Source organism: Herpailurus yagouaroundi, unplaced genomic scaffold (genome assembly GCF_014898765.1).
Source record: "Herpailurus yagouaroundi ecotype Mexico unplaced genomic scaffold, PumYag 28, whole genome shotgun sequence".
Lineage (NCBI taxonomy): Eukaryota > Metazoa > Chordata > Mammalia > Carnivora > Felidae > Herpailurus > Herpailurus yagouaroundi.
In genome coordinates, this window is record NW_024412376.1 from 165,398,838 (window position 1) to 165,417,846 (window position 19,009).

General features: G+C 51.3%; 1 protein-coding gene across 6 annotated transcripts in view; it reads right to left on the reverse strand.

Annotated features, from left to right (window-relative positions):
* AFAP1 (actin filament associated protein 1) overlaps positions 1–19,009 on the reverse strand; it is a 154,728-nt gene that overhangs the window by 83,807 nt on the left and 51,912 nt on the right. For 2 of the 6 annotated variants that reach the window (XM_040488618.1, XM_040488628.1), the window contains exons 2-4: positions 8,587–8,774; positions 8,184–8,299; positions 1,879–2,007 (exon numbers count right to left, since the gene is read on the reverse strand). In XM_040488618.1, coding sequence (XP_040344552.1) covers positions 1,879–2,007; positions 8,184–8,214 — 160 coding nt within the window. In that variant the 5' untranslated portion in view covers positions 8,215–8,299; positions 8,587–8,774. Of the gene's footprint in view, positions 1–1,878; positions 2,008–8,183; positions 8,300–8,586; positions 8,775–13,077; positions 13,770–19,009 lie in introns of those variants that run through there. The other 4 variants (XM_040488637.1, XM_040488665.1, XM_040488647.1 and 1 more) reach the window with 4 other exon arrangements.

Sequence of the window (19,009 nt, forward strand, 5' to 3'; positions counted from 1 at the left end):
CCCCCCCCCCCCCCCCCCCCCCCCCCCCCCGCTAGCCGTTCTCACTCCCTCGGCCCCATCGTGAATGCTTTGCAAATATTTGTTTTCTCTAATCGTGTACAGCAATTTTGTCATTCTCCACTTTACAGGTGAGGAATCTACGGCTGGAAAAAAAGGGTTACGGAACTCACGGAGACATTAGCAGGTGCAAATGAGGGAGTGGCCACCAAAGCCAAGTTCTTCCCAAAGCCACCGGCCTTGCCAAGGTGAGGTGCTTTGCCTGAACTTCCCCTCAGGTCAGCGATTACCTGTGGACTCCGGGGGCAGGCGCTTCCCTGGGAATCAGCCCGTGTGTATTAGGTGCCCTCTTTTGTTCTCATTTTTTAACTTTTTTTTATTTTGGAGAGAGAGAGGGAGAGAGATACAGCATGAGTGGAAGACGGGGCAGAGAGAGAGAGACAGAGAGAGAGAGAGAGAGAGAGAGAGAGAGAGAGAGAATCCCAAGTAGGTTCCATGCTCAGTGCAGAGCCTGACATGGGGCTGGATCCCACGACCCTGGGATCATGAGCTGGGCCAAAATTAAGAGTCGGACGCTCAACCGACTGAGCCACCCCAGCACCCCTGTATTAGGTGCCCTCTTAAAGTCAGACACTGGGACAGACGAGCGTGGTGAGTGCCATGGCTGGTGTGAGCTCATGCTCTCAGTGGGTTCGTATTCAAGTTGGGAAGACAAGTTTACACACAAGTAACTCTTAGAAACAACAGTGAGCACCAGGTCAGCGAAGGCAGGAAAGTGGAAGGAATCGGGTTTCATATGGGCATGGGACTATCTATAGGCCAGGACCCACCTGGAAAGACCCACAAGCACAGCCACTCGACAAGGTTCACCTGCACTGGGCTGCATGTGCTATGCAGGCAGGAAAATGGGCTGTGAAAAGCCAGAGCCCTGAGCGCCAGAAGCTACGGTGGAGAATTCTGGCACGGAACTGGCAACAGTGAAAAGACAGAAAAAGAACGAATGGGAATATCCTACCACTGAAAATAATCAGCGGACAGGTTCAAGGCTAATTAAAGAGTGAAGGGGAGAACAAGACAGGTGGAAAGCTTCGGAAGCATGTACGACAGAGGGTCGGAACCCACCGGGCAGCAGGAGACAGGAAGGGGCATCGGGGAAAGCCAACAGCAGCTCCCAAGGCTGGAGGCCCACATGCGGTGGTGCGTCCAGACCGCCTGTCAGGAACAGCCGGGCAAAGGGAACATGCAGAGGGCGTGGGGTTGGAAAGCAGGGCCCCTTCCACCCATAAAAGCCACAGGAAAGGGACCCCTGGGTGGCTCGGTCGGTTGAGCGTCCAACTCTTGACTTCGGCTCAGGTCGCGATCTCACGGTTCGTGAGTTCGAGCCCCGCGTGGGGCTCTGTGCTGACAGTGTGGAACCTGCTTGGGATTCTCTCTCTCTCTCTCTCTCTCTCTCTCTCTCTCTCTCTCTGCCCCTCCCCAACTCACTCTCTCTCAAAACTGAATAAATATTAAAGGGAAAAAAAAGCAACAGGAGAAAATCACAGCCAGTGATGGCGGGTTTACCACATGTCAGACACTGTCTGGAGGTATTTTATGTCATCGCCTCTGACTCCCACGACATTCGTCTGAGGCGTATGCTCCCAATGAGGAGAGGAGTGTACAGAGAGGAAGTAAGTAGAGCGTGGTCACCGTCAGCTCCTCAAAGGCTTTGCCCTCCCACGCGGGGAGCCCGCCAGCACCGGGCACACAGGGAGGCCCTCGGGGACAGCGTGGTGAATCGATAGGTTCATATGTTAATGAACAAACGATCGTGTTTACATAGTGGTATTAAAGAAGGTTCAGAGGCAAAGCAGACACTGGAGGAAGAAAGGGCGGACGCACCTTTGGATGACTGTATCCTCAGCAGGATGTCGGTAATCACCGCCTTTTTCTCCCTGACGGTTGACGTTAGGTACTCGTGGTCCAGGAGTTCAAGAAAGAGACGGAGTTCAACTATTAACTCTTCCATTGCTGCGAACAAAGGAGAGAGGAAGGACACCGTCAGACCCAGTGGTGTGCAAACGCCACAGGATAAATGCGTTTCGTTTCAGCTGGACTGGGTACAGTGTTCCCATGTGCAAAGCAAGTTTGCCGAAGCCAGGCGGACAAAGATCCAGGCACCACCTTCTAGACAAACACGCTGCTTTGCCCGGCTTTGACGCGGCGAGTTTCGTCTCGGACAAGCTCCAGAGCCGTGCTGCCAACAGATGGAGCCGTGACCCAAAAGCCCGAAATCATGGGGTCAATTGCATATTAAATTTCAATGTTGAGAAGGAGCTGGCAGTTTGAAATGCCAAAGAGCTTTCAAATAACCACTAGGACGTGGTTTCAGAAACTCAACACTCAACTCTGCTTCCATCCCCAAGAAGGCCGTGAGCATGTCTGTGCAGTTACGAGAAAGATGCCGATGCCAAGAAGGACTTGGGTGCGGACTCCTCACCGTGTCTGTCCCTTATAGGATCAAGGCAGACTCAAGACCAGGCTACGTGGCTGAAGTCAGCAATTGACGTCTCATGGTGTGAACCTTTCAGGGACCCCAAAGCCCTTGTAGGGTGTGCAGGGGCTCCAACTATTTTTATAGTACTGAAGCTTGATTCTTCTTGTCCGGCATTAATGGTGCAAAGGCAAAGAGGCTTAAACTGCCACCCTCTTAGCACAAAGCAAAGCAGGGACGGCGAACTAAACTTGTGGCCACTGTATACCTCACCACACGCTGACAGTAAAAATTAAAATGTTACTTTAAGAGTGTTTTGGGGGGCAGCTGGGTGGCTCAGTTGGTGGAGTGTCTGACTCTGGATTTCTGCTCAGGTCATGATCTCAGTTTGTGACTTTGAGCCCCACATCAGGCTCTGTGCTCCGTCTCTCTCTGCCCCTCCCCTGCTCACACCTCTCTCAAAATCAGATAAACTTTAAAAGAAAAAGAGCTTTGACGGAGTGGTACGAATCATCCGCCCCAGGGGATGCACCTTTTTGGCATCCTGTACGATAAAATGGGAAGCAGGCAAGCAAGCAGCCCCTCCGCGCAGACTGACAGACAACAGGGGTCGGAGGGCAAGCACGCGTGCACTGTTTGAGGTGCCAGTCACACTAAGCTGCTTTGTCACGGGGCCCCAGGAAGCAATGATACACGAACTGCAAGGACACAGACTGAGTGTATGACTGGCATCTTCCCAACAGGGAACAAAATGACCTAATCAGGCCAACAACGGCAGCGTCGGTTGCCAAGGGTAAAATTTGAGCTTCCAAATGGAAGAGTGAGAATTTCGAGCACTTGTACCCACCACCGTGAGCACGACAGCTTCTCAGCAGAGACTTTCCCGACCAGAACGGGAGTGACACTGACCAACAGGCCTTTCTGATACGGTACAGAGCAGCAGGTCAGCCTTTGGAAGAGCCACACAACCCAGTGAACCGTGACGTCACAAAATCACACACGGGCAAAGATCCATCTAACGTACAAAATAAGCTGAAATGTTCTAATGTAACGGAGGATGAAGTGTTTGTTGTCTGATTCAGCTTCAGATTCCACATTGCAACTAACACACTAAGAAACTACCACTTGACAATTTTTGGTGTAGTATCAAAGAAGAATATTGACAGTTTCCTGAAAAGGCACTGAAGTACTCTGACCCTGGGTCTGTGTGAGCCAGATTCTCTTTATGTGCTCCCTCTAAAACAATGCTTCACAGCAATCTGAGTGCAGAAATAGATACAAGAATCCAGTCATCTTTATCAAACCGGATATGGGAAATACTTGCAGGAATCTAAAACACGGCACTATCTCACAAATTAGCTTGTTTTGGTCAATGTGGTTACTTTTCATAGATATATATTATTTTTAAATGAATGAAGAAATTCCTTAAAAATCTGCCAGTTTTAAATTATAATGTGTACAGATAAGCCACACATCTTCAGTATTTATTTTGAAACCAAAAAGTCCTAAGCAAAAAGGTTTGAGAACCACTGGTCTATGGGATTCTTTCCAAGTCCACAACACTCTTCAGGAACTAAAGATCCTAACTGTTGTTAGGCCATGCTGTTGTAACTACAGAAGCTCTCATAATTTTAGGTATGTGGATGAAGAAATGGCAAATGAGTCCAAAGTAGGCAAGGTGTATCCCTGGGCTGTTCACTTTTCCTAATTGAACGAGTTTCCCTCTATGAAATGGAGAGGATAGATTAAGTATTTACTTAGTCAAACACTGACTAAAGGTTTCATTAGTCAAACAATGTGTTGATGATTCTAAGTGGAAAACAATCTCATCTATACTTTAAAAATGGTGGGCTGCTAGTGTTGTTCATAATTCAAAAGGTGGAAACAACCCACACGTCCACTGATGGCTGGACATGGCCTCTACACAACGGAATATTCTTCAGCCTTGAGAAGGAGGGACATTATGACACCTGTTACAATATGGATGAACCCGGAGGACCTCGTGCTCAGTGAAATACACAGTTACAAAAGGACACATACTGTGTGATTCCACGTATGCGAGGTACTTACAGTCATCAAAATCACAGCGACAGAACGTGGAGTGGTGTCTTCCGGGGCCCGGGAGGGAGAACAGGAAGTTAGGGTTCAATGGGTGGTTTCAGCCCGGATGATAAGTTACCGTTTGGGAAGATGAAAAAGTTCTGGGGATGGAGAGTGGTGACAGCTGCCTGACAAAGGGAATGTGCTGAATGACACTAAATGTGCATTCAGAAAGAGTCAAAACGGCAAATTTTATGATATGTATATTTTACCACAATAAAAAAATAAAATCAACCTCGTTCAAAAATCGATGGGCTGCTATCAGCAAAAATGTTAAAAATGCTTATGGGTCTATGTTAAACTCACGATAGCCCCTTCTCGGCCTTCATTCATACATACTTTCTTAATCAAAAATGCCTCTCTTGCATGTAACCAAATTATATTCATCCTATAAGATTTCACGTAGGTCCCAGCATGAGTCATGAAAATGTATAAAGGGGGCCTCAGACTGCATCTGTCCTAAAGGCCCTGAGCTCTGTTACGGAGTTCCCACGCAGGACTCACACAGACCTCTCCGGGCCGTGAGTTTCCTGTGACCATGGGGGCGGGGCACCTCCTGGCTCACACTCCCCTGCTCAAGAGACCAGCGCCCTCTGGGAAGCCGTATCCATATCCCTGTCACCCTATGCAGCCTACAGCCACCTTCCACTCCCAGGATAACTTGCTGGGCCACCCTCAACCAAGCTGCACAGTCTGATTCTCCCTCCTTCCTGTGGAGTTTGCCTGGGACTAGGGACTCGTGGGCCGTTGGGATCTCTGCAGTGGAAGAAGACACATAGACACAGGAGCCATGTTTAAGCACATATGTGCCGGAGGGCGAAGCCAGTACCAGAGGAGGAAAGAATTCAGTTATCAGCACACCCTGGAATACAGGCAGACATGCTCAGAGGCCAGAGACAGACAGACAGACACCGATGGGCTTCCCGAGAGCTTCCCGGCCCCTCCTCCGTCATCCGTGGAGCTGCATGGCACACCTTACGCCCGAGCCTGCTCACAAACGTTCGTTTCGTTGTTTTTTACAAAAAGCTGCCTCGTATGGTTTTCTGTTCACCTGAAATTGCAAACCAAGATCCGCGGAGCACGGCTCTCCCCACCGCAGGGTGCGGCACATCGCACATCAGAGAGCGTCACTGTTGGAAAACCTTCACAGACTCCACACCACGCCCCTGGCAGCCCCTGCAAACACTTAAAGCCCCCCCCCCCCCCCCGCCCCCTCCTCCCAGCCCCCTCTGACCAATCCTCCCCAATCGGCCCCTCCCCACGGGGCTCCGCCTTCGTTCCCAAGACTCACTCCTCTGGCGGCGGCCCTACCCATAACCGATAACCGGATACTTAGTGATCTAGGCTTTGTTTTGGTGTTGTTCTTCTCCCAACAGCTGGTCGGCTGGTTGGGAGCAGGTTCTGCGCTCGGCTCATCTCTGGACGCCCGGCCCCGCGGTACCGTGTGCGCGGAAAGCACCGGAGTACTGAGTGACGGGTGACTCTCCAGTAAGGAAGAGACACTTTCTGAGGACCCACGACGTGAAAGGCACCTACACAAGACCCCTCCTCCGCCTCCTCCCGGGAGTGCTGCTGAGACTCCATCATCCCCATCTGCGGAGGAACGAGAAGCCAGCCCCGGTCTGCTCGCTTGTATTCGAGCAAATGCTCACACAGCAGCCTCAAGTGTCCACACCGTGCTCGTCCCTGGACAGCAGCCCCGGTGGGCTTAGCTGCTGTTGTCATCCCAGCTGACGAAACGGAGGCTCAGGGAGGTCGCCGAAGGCTACCAGGCAAGTAGGTGGCTAAGCTTCTCCAGCTCATAATCTGCTCACGGCCACACGGTGAGAGCGCAGCAGTGAGAACCTGAATGCAGATCTGATTCCAAGGGCCCTGCTTCGGCCCCTTCACGATGATCATCGCATGGTTGCTTCCTGACACGACCCGGCCTGGTGAGACGCTACGGCCATCTTCTTATGAGCTATTAGGGGGGTGATAAATTCCGCCGGGGCCTACATGGTGCCCTGTAGGGCATCAGAATTACGTACTGAGCCATCTACCTCCCCCACTGGACTGCCCGTCCTGGCCTACAGGGACAGCATCCGGTACGTCGCTGGGTTCCCTCTGGTGCCCAGCAGCGTCCAGCATTAGCCACGCACTCAGCACACGCACGTTGAAGGAAGGGGCGTGACTTCCCAGAGCTAACAGACATGCCGCCAAGGCTAGGGAGGAACGAGAAGTTCCCGCACCCAATCTTCAGCCTAAGACTCTGGATATGGACCCGCCTTTCCCTGGAAGTCTAAGGGCAGTGTCCACAGGAGCTCCAGAAATGAGGCTCTAATGGACACGTGCCCCGACGCAGGGGTGGCATCGTATGACTCAAACTGCACCAGGTTGCCCTGTGCCCTCTGGCGCGGCCACTCCTTCTTCCAGCTCTGAGCCCGCTCTCGTAGGCCAGGCAAAGCAATCCGGGGTCCAGGGATTCGGCTTGGGTTTCCACGGATGGATCCCGAGTGCCCCTCTCCGCGAGCCTCCGAGGACTTCCCTCCCCGGGACCCGACTTCTCCACCGCCCGACACTCGCTCTCTCCTTCGCTCGGGAGCCGGGCTGCTTCTCTGGGGCCAGGAAACACACGTGCACCTGACCTCCTGCAGCACTCCCGGCCCGAGTCCTCGTCACGATCCAGGTTTTTCTGTTTTCCCCCGCAGAAGTATCGTCCCTCCTTAGAGACGTTTGCTGGGGAATTAGAGCTCCCGCCAAGTGCCGACCCCGTGCCAGACTCATCGGCACACGAGCCCTTCGAGACAGAGAAAGGTTATGTTCCGGCCCGAGGTCACAGTGCTCGACATGAGGGGCAGGATGGGAGTCAGAACCAAGTCTGCTCAGTGTTGATGCCTGTGCTTTTCGCACCGTCGCACTGACTGTACCTTTCACTCTCGGCAGAAGAGGACACTCACTCCTCTGTGTCCACGCTCAAGTAACCTCCTTCCCACGATGGCAACAGGCTCCCCTCACAACCACAGCCTTCTGGCTCATCGCTCAAATGGTGCCTTGCCTAGCTCTCTTACTAACACTGCTTATATTAAAAACCAGAATCTTATAACCGAGGCCAATTCGTTCTCAACTTGCTGACGGAACAAGGAAGGCTCACAGGGTCGGAGACTCACCAAGGGCACGGTCTGCTCCTCTTCCCCAGTTTGTGTGCCCGGAACACAGGCCAAAGGGCGCTGCACTCAGAATAACAACCAGTGACACCCTCCTCTACAAAATGCTTCCAGTGCATGTCATCCCTTGACCCTCACGATCACGTTGTCTTGGAAATATCACAGGTGGCAGAGATCGAAGGAAAACGGTGAAGAGCCTGATCCAGGCCAGGAAGCAGAGCAAGGCCACGTCCACCCTCGAACCACCGTGTGGCCCTCTGGGGCTCCCGCCTCCTCTGTTCGACCTCCCAACCCTCACACCCGCTACCCTCCTCTCGGCAGAATGGGAATCACTGAACAATGACTGGGACCGGGACACAGGTGTAATCACTAGCTTCCAGGAAAAAAAAAAAAAAAATTTCCCAAATGCCCACACCACACAAAAGATCTGGCTACAGAATTTATGATTCCCAAGGCAATGAGGAAATCACCTGGAGGCATTTCTGGGTACATTCTATGCATCCGAACAGCAAAACTCCCTTCTCCCAAGCAAAAGGATGTTTGCACTAAATCAAGTGACTCTGCTCTTGTGGTGTCTTCCACGGTCCTACAGAAAGAGGGAGAGAATGAGCAAGGCCGGGCAGCACAGCAGACAAAGAGTTCGGTACAGCAACTGGCTTCCTCTGTAGTCCGCCCCTCTACTATTGGAAAAACCTCTAACTCAGGTTTGGTGGTGGCTTGATTTATTTCAACGACAGAAAAGAAATGGGCTATCGTTTGCGCGACCCAAAAACCACTTTAAAGGAATTTTATCCACCTTAATGCCTAAATCACAGAATGTGAACGCCAGACGGATGGGAGGAACCTGGGGCCCAGAGAAGGAGAGTGACTTACCTGCTGAGGTCACAAAGTATTTGGTTAAAAGGCCCCAACCAGGAGCCGGGTGGCCTGACCGCCAGGCCGGAGCGCCCGGGTCTGCACAGAACTGTCTTCTCCACACGCCTCCTCCAGGGGCGAGGACAGAGCTCCCGGGGTCCCCCTGCAGTTTCCCAGGACACCGAGCCACTCGCCGAGGACAAATCCTGCAAGCAACGAGAAATAACGTCCACTACTACTGTCTCTAGGAAGACACGGTTAGCCACCCAAACCTCCCTCCTCTTTGTCAGGAAGGGCAAGGAACGGTTCGCAGATTCCCGTCACGCAATTTGTCACGGCGGCAGACTGCACACGCTGCCATATCCACATTCTCCTCGGTCCGCAAGCTTGGCTGGCGTATACGAGACCCATGCTGTTTGCACCCTCAGTGATGGTCAGTGTCTCTGGGCAACCACGATGGCGGCTGGGGTCTTTTTTTTTTTTTTTTTTAATGTTTTTATTTATTTTTGAGAGCGTGAGAGTGTGTGTGTCTGAAGGGGGAAGGGACAGAGAGAGAGGGAGACACAGAATCCGGAGCAGGCTCCGGACTCCAAGCTGTCAGCACGGAGCCCGACACGGGGCTCAAACTCACAAACTGCAAGATCATGACCTGAGCCGAAGCCGGACGCTCAACCGACTGAGCCACCCAGGCGCCCCAAAGGGGGTCTTTTCAGTGTTAAGTTTTCATCCCAGACCCCTCTCATGTGGTTCTTCCCTCCCAAGTTCTAACCCACTGCATGGAAACTAGACGTGGGTAACTCCCCTTATCTAGGGTCACTTGCAAACAGGTACGGGCTTCTCCCTACTTCCCCAGTGCCCCTGGCTCTCCCCTTCCCAGCCCCAGCACGCAGCCCCAGCTGGCACCCGGACCTGCCAGGCTCCACGTGTCCTTCTCACCGGGTGGAGCTACGGTCACCGCCTGCTGCCACCCAGCCCACCTACGATCACCTTGCTGCCATCTCCCCCTCCCTCCCCAAACTGCCAGTCCTCTAGAGCGGAACACACGTCCCGCCTCCTCGGCGAAGACACCCTGGTCATTCCATCCATCCTGACCCCCCCTTCCCAGAATCTCTCCGTCCATGTCTCTGCTTGGCCCTCCTCACCTGCCGATGCTTACAAGGAGCCCAGCGTTGGTGGCCACACAAATCAGACCCACAGCCCCGTTCCGAACCTTCCTAGCCGTGTCACCTTAGGTCAGTGAGTAAGTCCCCCAAACGATCTCATCCTTCACATGAGATGCTGATCATGTATCTCAGTGTTGTAACGAGCGTTAAAGGAGGGGCTCTATGCGCAGAGCCAAGTACCTCACGACTGGCGGCTGGCGGCATTATGACTGGCATATGCTCATCTTCCTAGTTCACTGTGCGACCTGGGATCGATGGGATCGATGAGTAGGTAAACACCACGCACATACTTCTTACCTTCCGAAACTATGAAGTCCTTAAATATCTGCCTCCCCTTAAGAGAAGCCATGAAACACTATCCTATACGACTCTATGCAAATACATTTAAAAGTAGGTGAAATACATAAGTTCACAGAAAGGAGTACAATTTACCAGATTGTCTTAGAAAGCATACACAGACCAATTTTCCATAGAAGAAGCAGAGAAACATGCCAAAGAATTAGCCCCACAAATGCAAGCCCCAGTCCCAGATGGCTTTACAGGGGAATTCTACCAAACCTTATATACCAAACCTTACTACACAAATTGTTTCAGAGGGTAAATACAGAAATTTTTCAAATACTTTCTTTTTTAGAAGTTGGTACAAAACCGATGCCTAAACCCAACAGAGATAGCACAAAAAGAGAAAACCGAAAGACTAATGTTACTTACAAATACCAATGCAAAAATCCTAAATAAAATATTAACAAACAGAAATCAACACAATACATTAATAGCACACCATGACCAAATGGGGTTCATTGCAGCAATGCCAGGATGACTCGGTGTTAGAAAACATGCTAATATAATTTATCATATTAATATCTTCTCTTGGGGTGCCTGGGTGGCGCAGTCGGTTAAGCGTCCGACTTCAGCCAGGTCACGATCTCGCGGTCCATGAGTTCGAGCCCCGCATCAGGCTCTGGGCTGATGGCTCAGAGCCTGGAGCCTGTTTCCAGTTCTGTGTCTCCCTCTCTCTCTGCTCCTCCCCCGTTCATGCTCTGTCTCTCTCTGTCCCAAAAATAAATAAACGTTGAAAAAAAAAAAAAAATTTAAAAAAAAAAAAATATCTTCTCTAATGAGATCATGTGATTCTCTCCATAGATCATGAAAATGTATTCAACAAAATTCAATACTCACTCCTAATTAAAAAAAAAAAAATCAACAAATGGGAATTGATGTATACTTCCTTAGCTTGATAAAATACGTGTAGTAACTCCTATAGGCTGAATGTCTGTGTTCCCCCCAAATTCATGTTGAAACCTAATGCCCAATGTGATAGTACCAGAAGTGGGGCCATTGGGAGGTGATGAGTCATGAGGAGCCTTCTCAAAGGGGAATGGTGCCCGGTACAAAATGGTACACAAGAGGTCCTACAGATCGCTCTTGCCCCTTTGCCCTGTGAGGATGAAGAGCAGACAGTCTACAGCCCAGAGGAGGATCCTCACCAGAACCCATCCATGCTGGAACCCTGATCACAGACTCCCAGCCTCCAGGGCTGGGAGAGATTAATGTCGGTTATTTACAAGCCTCCTAGTCTATGCTACTCTGGTATAGCAGCCCGAGTGGCCTAAGACACTAACAGACAAACCAAAGCAAGAAGAGGAACCTACTTAGTGAGAAAGACTTCAGGCATTCCCGGAAAGGTTGGAAACAAGTCAAGGAGGCCTGTTGCCTCCACCACGTTTAACACTCTATTGGGAGCGCCAGCCAAAGCAATTAGAAAAGAGAGACAACTGGAGACTTACGAATGGCAATGAAACAACAAAATTATCTCTGTCCGCAGCTGATGTGAAATCATTCATGGAAAACCCGAGATAACCAATGATAAAACTACCACAAATAATAAAAAACTCCGATAAAGTTTTCAATAAAGTTGTGCATGTTAATTCTATACCAAACAAGCATTTAGAAGCAATCAGAAAGTAGAACACTTAATTTAAAAAGAAACGTGCACAACCTCCATGAGGAAAACTGAAAGCACTCCTGAAAGACAAAGAAGTAAATCTGAACAAACAGAAAAGTGCCCCCTTGCCTTGGGAGAGGACAACTTACCATCAGAAAGACGTTAATTCTGTCCACGGTCACAACCAATTTAATGTACCAGCGAGGATGCGGGGATGTCTCAGAACAATGACGAAGGACGGACCCTACCCTCTATTAAAGGTTGCTACCGTTAAAAAGGTGTGATGCAGGGGCGCCTGGGTGGCGCAGTCGGTTGAGCGTCCGACTTCAGCCAGGTCACGATCTCGCGGTCCGTGAGTTCGAGCCCCGCGTCTGGCTCTGGGCTGATGGCTCAGAGCCTGGAGCCTGTTTCCGATTCTGTGTCTCCCTCTCTCTCTGCCCCTCCCCCGTTCATGCTGTGTCTCTCTCTGTCCCAAAAATAAATAAATGTTGAAAAAAAATTAAAAAAAAAAAAAAAAAAATTAAAAAAAAAAAAAAAAGGTGTGATGCAGGCACATATGTTCCCAGGTGGATCAACACAACAGAACAGAAAGCCAACAAACGGACCTGCATGCGTTCAGATATGTGGCACCTGATACGGGAAGCATCGCAAACAACGGGGGAAAAGATGGCCCTCCTCCAAACCGGAGTCAGGACAACTGGCAGCCATTTGGAGGAAGACAAAAGATAAATTTAAGTACTTACATCACACACCAGAAGAAACTCCAAAGATACCTGAGAATCAAAATACCAAAGACGAAGCCATTCAAGTCCTCAAAGAAGCAGAAGGCGAATTCTTTTATAACCCCGGCCTGGGAGAAGATTTTCTAACTAGGACTCAAAATCAGATGCCACAAGAGAACGGGGGTCAGGGAGGCTCCGGAAAGAACAGCACAGAGGAGGCAGGGCTCGCACCTGCCTCCCGCGGCGCACCGGGGCCTTGTGGGAAAGCGCACATCTCTCCGAGCTGACCGTCTCCAGAGGCTGGGTCGCTGCAGCGCTGGGGAGCCTGTTGCACGAAACCTCCACGGCTCCCCCTCCCCCGGGACCAGTGCACTGGATTTGAGGCTCCAGTTAGGAAGCAGTTTCTAAACCATGGCTGGTCCCAAGACCAACCTCCTTTTCAGAAAATGGCCCTTGTCCCGACCTCCTTAAGAAGTGACTTTTCCTGACACTGTATCAGATCTCAACCAGCCCCTGCTGATGTTTCCAGAGTCATCCTCTCCACTCCCCCACTCTGCCTCACACTGCGGCAAACGGTCCGGTTTCCTACACCCGTCGGGCCCACTCTTACCCGCGGACGGTGGCCTCCACCCTGCCCGTCCGTGTCGTGCTACACCTCTCGAGGCCACGCCTCCCTTACCTGGCCGCCCTGCGAGACAGCGCCGTCCCCACCGGGCAGGCCTGCCCTTGGCAGAGTCCACGCCTGACGCAGGAGCGGTGGCTGGACCCGTGTGTCTGCTCCGGCGGGCAGCGGGCGGCCTCACGTCGGGGACCGCCGCGTGACTCCACGGACGCGCACGGTGTGCTTGGCGAATTCACACGCCCGTTTGTTTCTACATCTCCATGACGGACAAAACTCCTGAGATTCGTGTGGAAGAGAAAGTTGCAGAGAAAAATACCACAGACCGTCCTCTCCTGGTAGCCATGTCTTCCGTGCTATTCTTAGAACATGCGACCAGAAGTGGCGAAGGAATGATTCTGACAGCTTCACGGTCTCCGCCAGGTCGATGCCCGTCTCCGTCAGCAGAGACACTGACAGGAGGACTTGGGAGCGTGCTCGGGACGGACGGGGCTTGTGTGGCACTGGAGCAGAGGAGCCGACGCTCCAGCGCAGCACAGCATACTTTCCCTTATAGGGTTACGGTGAGGACTCTTCGTGCAGACTCTGGCAAATCTTTCCACAGGCCCCCGCAGATAATCTCAATGGGCTGCCGAAAGGTCGATCTGAGAAACCTCAGGAAAAGCAGCATAGCCTCAGACGCGGTCTGCTTGGCGAGTTTGCCTCAGCTAGACCACGTCCAAAATTCCTCACGACTCAGACGACCACGATCCGAATGACCGGATGCGGGACCCGACCAAACGTCTTGGGCTCCCGGTGCCCTGCCCTACAGCGCGGGGGTAACAACAGTTATGTGCCTCGCGAGACGGCTGGAGATCCAAAGAAGGCTATAAATAAAAGCCTGGGACTTCAGGGGAATTCCATTCAGGCTCGTTTAATCTGATTCTGAAAAGTCAAAGTAAATAAAGTTGCTACTTGTCACTCTCTCTCGGGTCTGCAGCCCTGGCAGTCAGGGCCCAGTTTCAGCATCAACCGAGAACTGATCCTTATAAGATTTGTCAACATCCCAGAGGAAAGCTTGCATTTCTACAAGAGTAAGTGCATGCATTTATATTCTAAGTCCTGAGACGCTTCCTTTCTGGTCAGAGTGAGCCAGCAAAAAGCCCCCCAAGGGATCGATGTAAAAATCCACAGAGCATATTCTTGCAATCATCACGAAAGTCGGATTAACACATGGAGAAAAAACAAAGCGCTGAAGGAAATACCCTTCTATGATTTTGTAGAATGCAAAGGAGGAGCAAAACCTAGATCTGGAGCTGTCTTCCACAATCATAATAATACATGTAATCTGACCCCCTGAAGCCCTATTCCTAGGCTGGTAGGAGAGACCACAGATAAAAGCAAGCTGCTTGCTAGCAAAGGTTCCAGTATGATATTGAGAGCACGGTATTTGCATTCTACGGAATAGAAACTGATTTCAGTAGTGAGTTGTGAAACACCGACCACGTGCAAGACATCGGACTCAGAAGCCCCGACTTCCAACGGTTCACGACGGACAGCAGCAGATAAACATTTGGACTCGCGATCCTTTATTCTATGAAAGGGAGAGTCGCAGGTTTTCACAAAAGGTGGCATTGCAAGATCCCCACGTCTGCAAAGGTGGCTCTGACAGCAGCATCCAGGAGGAAGTGGACAGTGAGACTACTGCACGAACAGGCCCACGGGGCAGGGGATCTGAACGACAGCCCTGGGAGGATGGAGAAGGAAATGTGCTCCATTCACTGCACTGTATTTCACATAGTTACTAAAAAAAAAAACCTCATGGCACAGGTACTTGGGTAACCTAAGTGTGGGGTGTACAATAATAAGTAACACAAACATGGTCTCTTACACTCAAGTTAGGGGAAAAGAGCCAGAAATGAGGACAGACGCTGTGAACAAAGCATCCAGCCAACAATTTTACGTCACATTTTCTAGCTCCAGATCCCTGCTTCATCTCTGAGGTCCTCTGCCCTTAAGAATGGTTCTGTATTCACAGTGGCCCAAAGGTGAAGCCACCCAAGTGTCCATCGACGGAGGAACAGATAAACCGAGTGTGGGCCATCAGAACAGAATATTATTCAGCCTTAAAAAGGAAGGGAATCCAATCCGGACACCTGCCACCACACGGACGACACCGTGCTAAGTGAAATAAACCAGTGACCGAAGGGCAAATACTGTAGAAGTCCACTCCGATGAGGTCCTTAGGGTATTCAGATCCACAGACACAGAGTGCGGGTGGGGGGCGCCAGGGGCCGGGGGAGGGTAGGGGAGGTAGTGTTTAATGGGGGCAGGGCGTCAGTGTGGGAAGGTGGGAAAGTTCTGGAGATGGAGGGCGGTGATCCACAACAGTGCGGGTGTGTTTAATGCCACTGATTTCTATTCTTGAAAAGGGTTAAAATGGTCAATTTTATCACAATTTTTTTTTATTTATTGAGGTATAACTACATAATACTATATTAGTTTCAGGTATATCACACAATCTGTGAATGATGAATGAATGAATGAATGAATGAAGAATGGCTCCATGTCGCCCACTCACAAACACCCTAGCGCCCCCTGAGCGAAGCTGAGCCTTGTCCAGCAGCCAACCCTTTGCCAGTGTGGCCCCAGCATCCTCACAGATGGACCACCTTCCACACTCTGCCTGTGTGTGCTTCCGTGCGGCCAGATCCAGCTACTGCTCATTCTTTCCAGAACATTCTTGTGTGCCTTCCTCTGACCTTGGCTCATGTGTTCTGCAATACACCTGCCCCAGCACTCAACTTCTCTCCCAAGCAAGATTTCTGTGGGTGAAACCAAGCACCACCTCGCTCTGCAGACCCTTCCCAGATCATCCCAGGGGATGGCGACCACTCCGGCCTGTGTTTAGGTCCCTCATCCGTCTACTCTCCTGCCAGTTTCTCTGCAGAATAATCAGATGCTCCCTAGCAAGGAACAACTGAAAAGTGAAAGAAAGAAAAAAAAAAAAAAAAACCACCTCATTCCATTTATAATGGCCTTGAAATATAAGAAATACCTGAGGTGAACAAAGTGTTGTGGAAGACGTATAAACTGTCCACTGTGAGACGCTGCTCAGAAAACTGAACGCAAATCTAAATAAAAGGAGAAACACCATATCGCAGAGTGCAAGACTCTGTAGTTAATTCAGCAATTATTCCCCAAGATATTCCAGAGACTCAACACAATCCCAAACAAGGTCCCAGCAGCTTTTGCAAAGAGAAAAAAAAAAAAAAAAGATGCTGAATGTAAAGTACATGAAAATGAAACAAACAAGAATAGCCAAACACTGCAGAGAGAAAAACCATGTTGGGGGACTTCACCGAGCTTCGAGACTTAACTGCCAGCCCACAACAACCAAGCCCATGCGGTACTGCTGTTAGGAGGGACAGTGAAACAGAGCAAAGTCCCACACGACGGCCAACTGGTCTCAGACAAGGATGCCAAGTCACTTCAATGGGGAAAGAACGGTCTTCGGAACAAATGGTTCTGAGCAAGTGGGTGTCCCATGGAAGAGTGACTTTCATCCCCTGCATCAAACCGCCTACGAAAATGAAGATTCAAATGGATCAGAGGCCTGCAGGTAAAAAGTAAAACCATAAACTATCTAGAAATAGAAAAGAAAACGTGCCAGTAATTATTTAGGACTTTGGAGTAGCCCAGGAGCTCTCGGGAGAACACAAAGTACTAACATAACATTTAGAACTCGGTAAGTTGGGGTTTTGAAAGACATCACTGAGAAAATACTTGCAGTGCACATTTGACAAAGCACAACAGACTGACTCCTCAGAACGTCCAGAGAACCTAACAATAAACAACAGAGGAGTCCGACAGGCCACACGCACAAAAAGACACAAATGGCCGTGAGACGTGGGCACCACCAGTCACCGGGGTGAAGCTAGTTAAAATCACGACGGCACACGCCTCCACCTGCAGCACGATGACCAGAGCTCGCGAGACTGGCGGCATCAGGCACAGACAAAACCGTGAGCGTGCGGCGCACTGGCACTTTCCTGGAAGGAGCCTCCGTGGTGCAGCCACTCCAGAGAACAGTCTGGCAGCTTCTCCTAAAGTGAAACGTGCATCTCCCGTGGGGTCCGATAATTCCACCGTGCGTGTCTGCACACAAACGTTAGCGGCTTCGCTCAGAACAGCCAGACGCTGCCCTTGGCCTAGAGATCATTAGCAAATACCCAGATAAACCATGACGCGTTCACGCAACGGAGTATTTGGTCGCAATAAAAAGAAACCAACTATCCATTTGCGCCACTTGTGAAGGAAGCACAAAAAGGCACACTACAGGATCCCATTTTCATGCAATTCTAGGATCAGCAAAGCAAAGCAAAGAAGGCAGATGGGGGGGGGGAGGGGGACAGGTTGCCCTGGTCTGAGTGGGCGAGGGACCCGTCCTGCTGGATTCCGGATTCGCGGGGCTCCAACCAGGGCGGGGCAGGCTGATCACGTGACAGGCACAGAGTTCAAGGTCAGAGAAAAAGACCCCACCTAGTCAAGGCGGAGCCACACAAAACAGGAGACCTCTGCACACTGAATCTGATAATGCCAGACAAACGGGAGAAAACCGAGGTAAATGGGATGTGAAGAGAAGATTCTGCCGCACAGCAGATAGGGAACAGGAGCATGGACTGGCTCGGCACAGCAAGGGCTAATTCCAGTTTCCTAAGGAGGGAAGCAGGGCTCCTAACCACAGGTGCAGAGACTCAGAAAGTTCCAGGGAACAGAGTTGTGTCTTCATCACCATACAGCTGCTCGGAACTTCATTCACGAATGCGTTCTCCTTCTAGTCAACGGAAGGAACAAAAACAAACAAAAGGGGAAAGAAAGGCAGACCGAGCTCGTAAGCCGGGTCCGACTCAAACAACCGAAGGCTTTATTCTCTCCCAGGCCACTGCTGAGGCCGACCAGGTTCGCAGGGGTCACGGCCCACACAGCTGCAGGGGACAGGGGACAACCCGTACCCTCTCCAGCTCTGCCTTCTCCCAGGGGCGAAAGGTTCCCGCTCAAGTACGAAGCCCTCCAGCAGGAGGTCAAGGCTCCGCGAAAAGCGGCACACAGCCGCCCCTGTCCAGCAAGCATGGAGAGGCCACGTGAAGCCCGGGTCCCCGCGCACCTGCAGGGAGGCAGGGCCGGGCCAGGTGCAGGGGCGCGGGCGCCCGCCTCCCCCGCCAGCCGCTGCCTCCTCACAGAGTTCCAGGGGCAGGCAGCGAGGTACGGAGGCCACCCACCCTCTCTGGGCACATCTGTCTCCCCGCTGACTCGGTTTCCTCTTCAGGCAGAGGCTCCTAAAGCTGAAGAGATCTTGGGCAGTATCCCACCTAATACTATGCGGGTTTTTTTTTTTTAAGTTTTGTTTATTTTGAGAGAGACAGAGAGAGAACATGAGCAGAGGGAGGGGAAGAAGGAGAGTGAGAGAGAGAGACAGAGAGAGAGAAGGACAGAGAATCCCAAGCAGGCTCCATACTTAGCATGGAGCCCAAAGTAGGGCTCGATCCCACGACCCTGGGATCATGCCCTGAGCTGAATCAGAGTCAGATGCTTAATCACCCTAGCCACCCAGGTGCCCTTAATACTATGGTTTTATGAACACAGACGCTGAAGCTAGGGGAGGAGCAGGGACTTTCGGGCCAAGAGCACAGAAAGGACTGACAGAAGAGTCTAGTTGCCCAGAAGGTTCTCTTTCTCTGAAACAATCCTACCTCCACAACCCGCGGGGACGGTGCTAACTCAGGGCACAGAAGAGGCCGGGCACCACCTCCGAATGCAGAAGCGTCGCTTTAAAAGAACACGAGGCGGGGCGCCTGGGTGGCTCAGTCGGTTAAGCGTCCGACTTCGGCTCAGGTCACAATCTCACGGTATGTGAGTTTGAGCCCCGCGTCGGGCTCTGTGCTGACTGCTCAGAGCCTGGAGCCTGTTTCAGATTCTGTGTCTCCCTCTCTCTCTGACCCTCCCCCGTTCA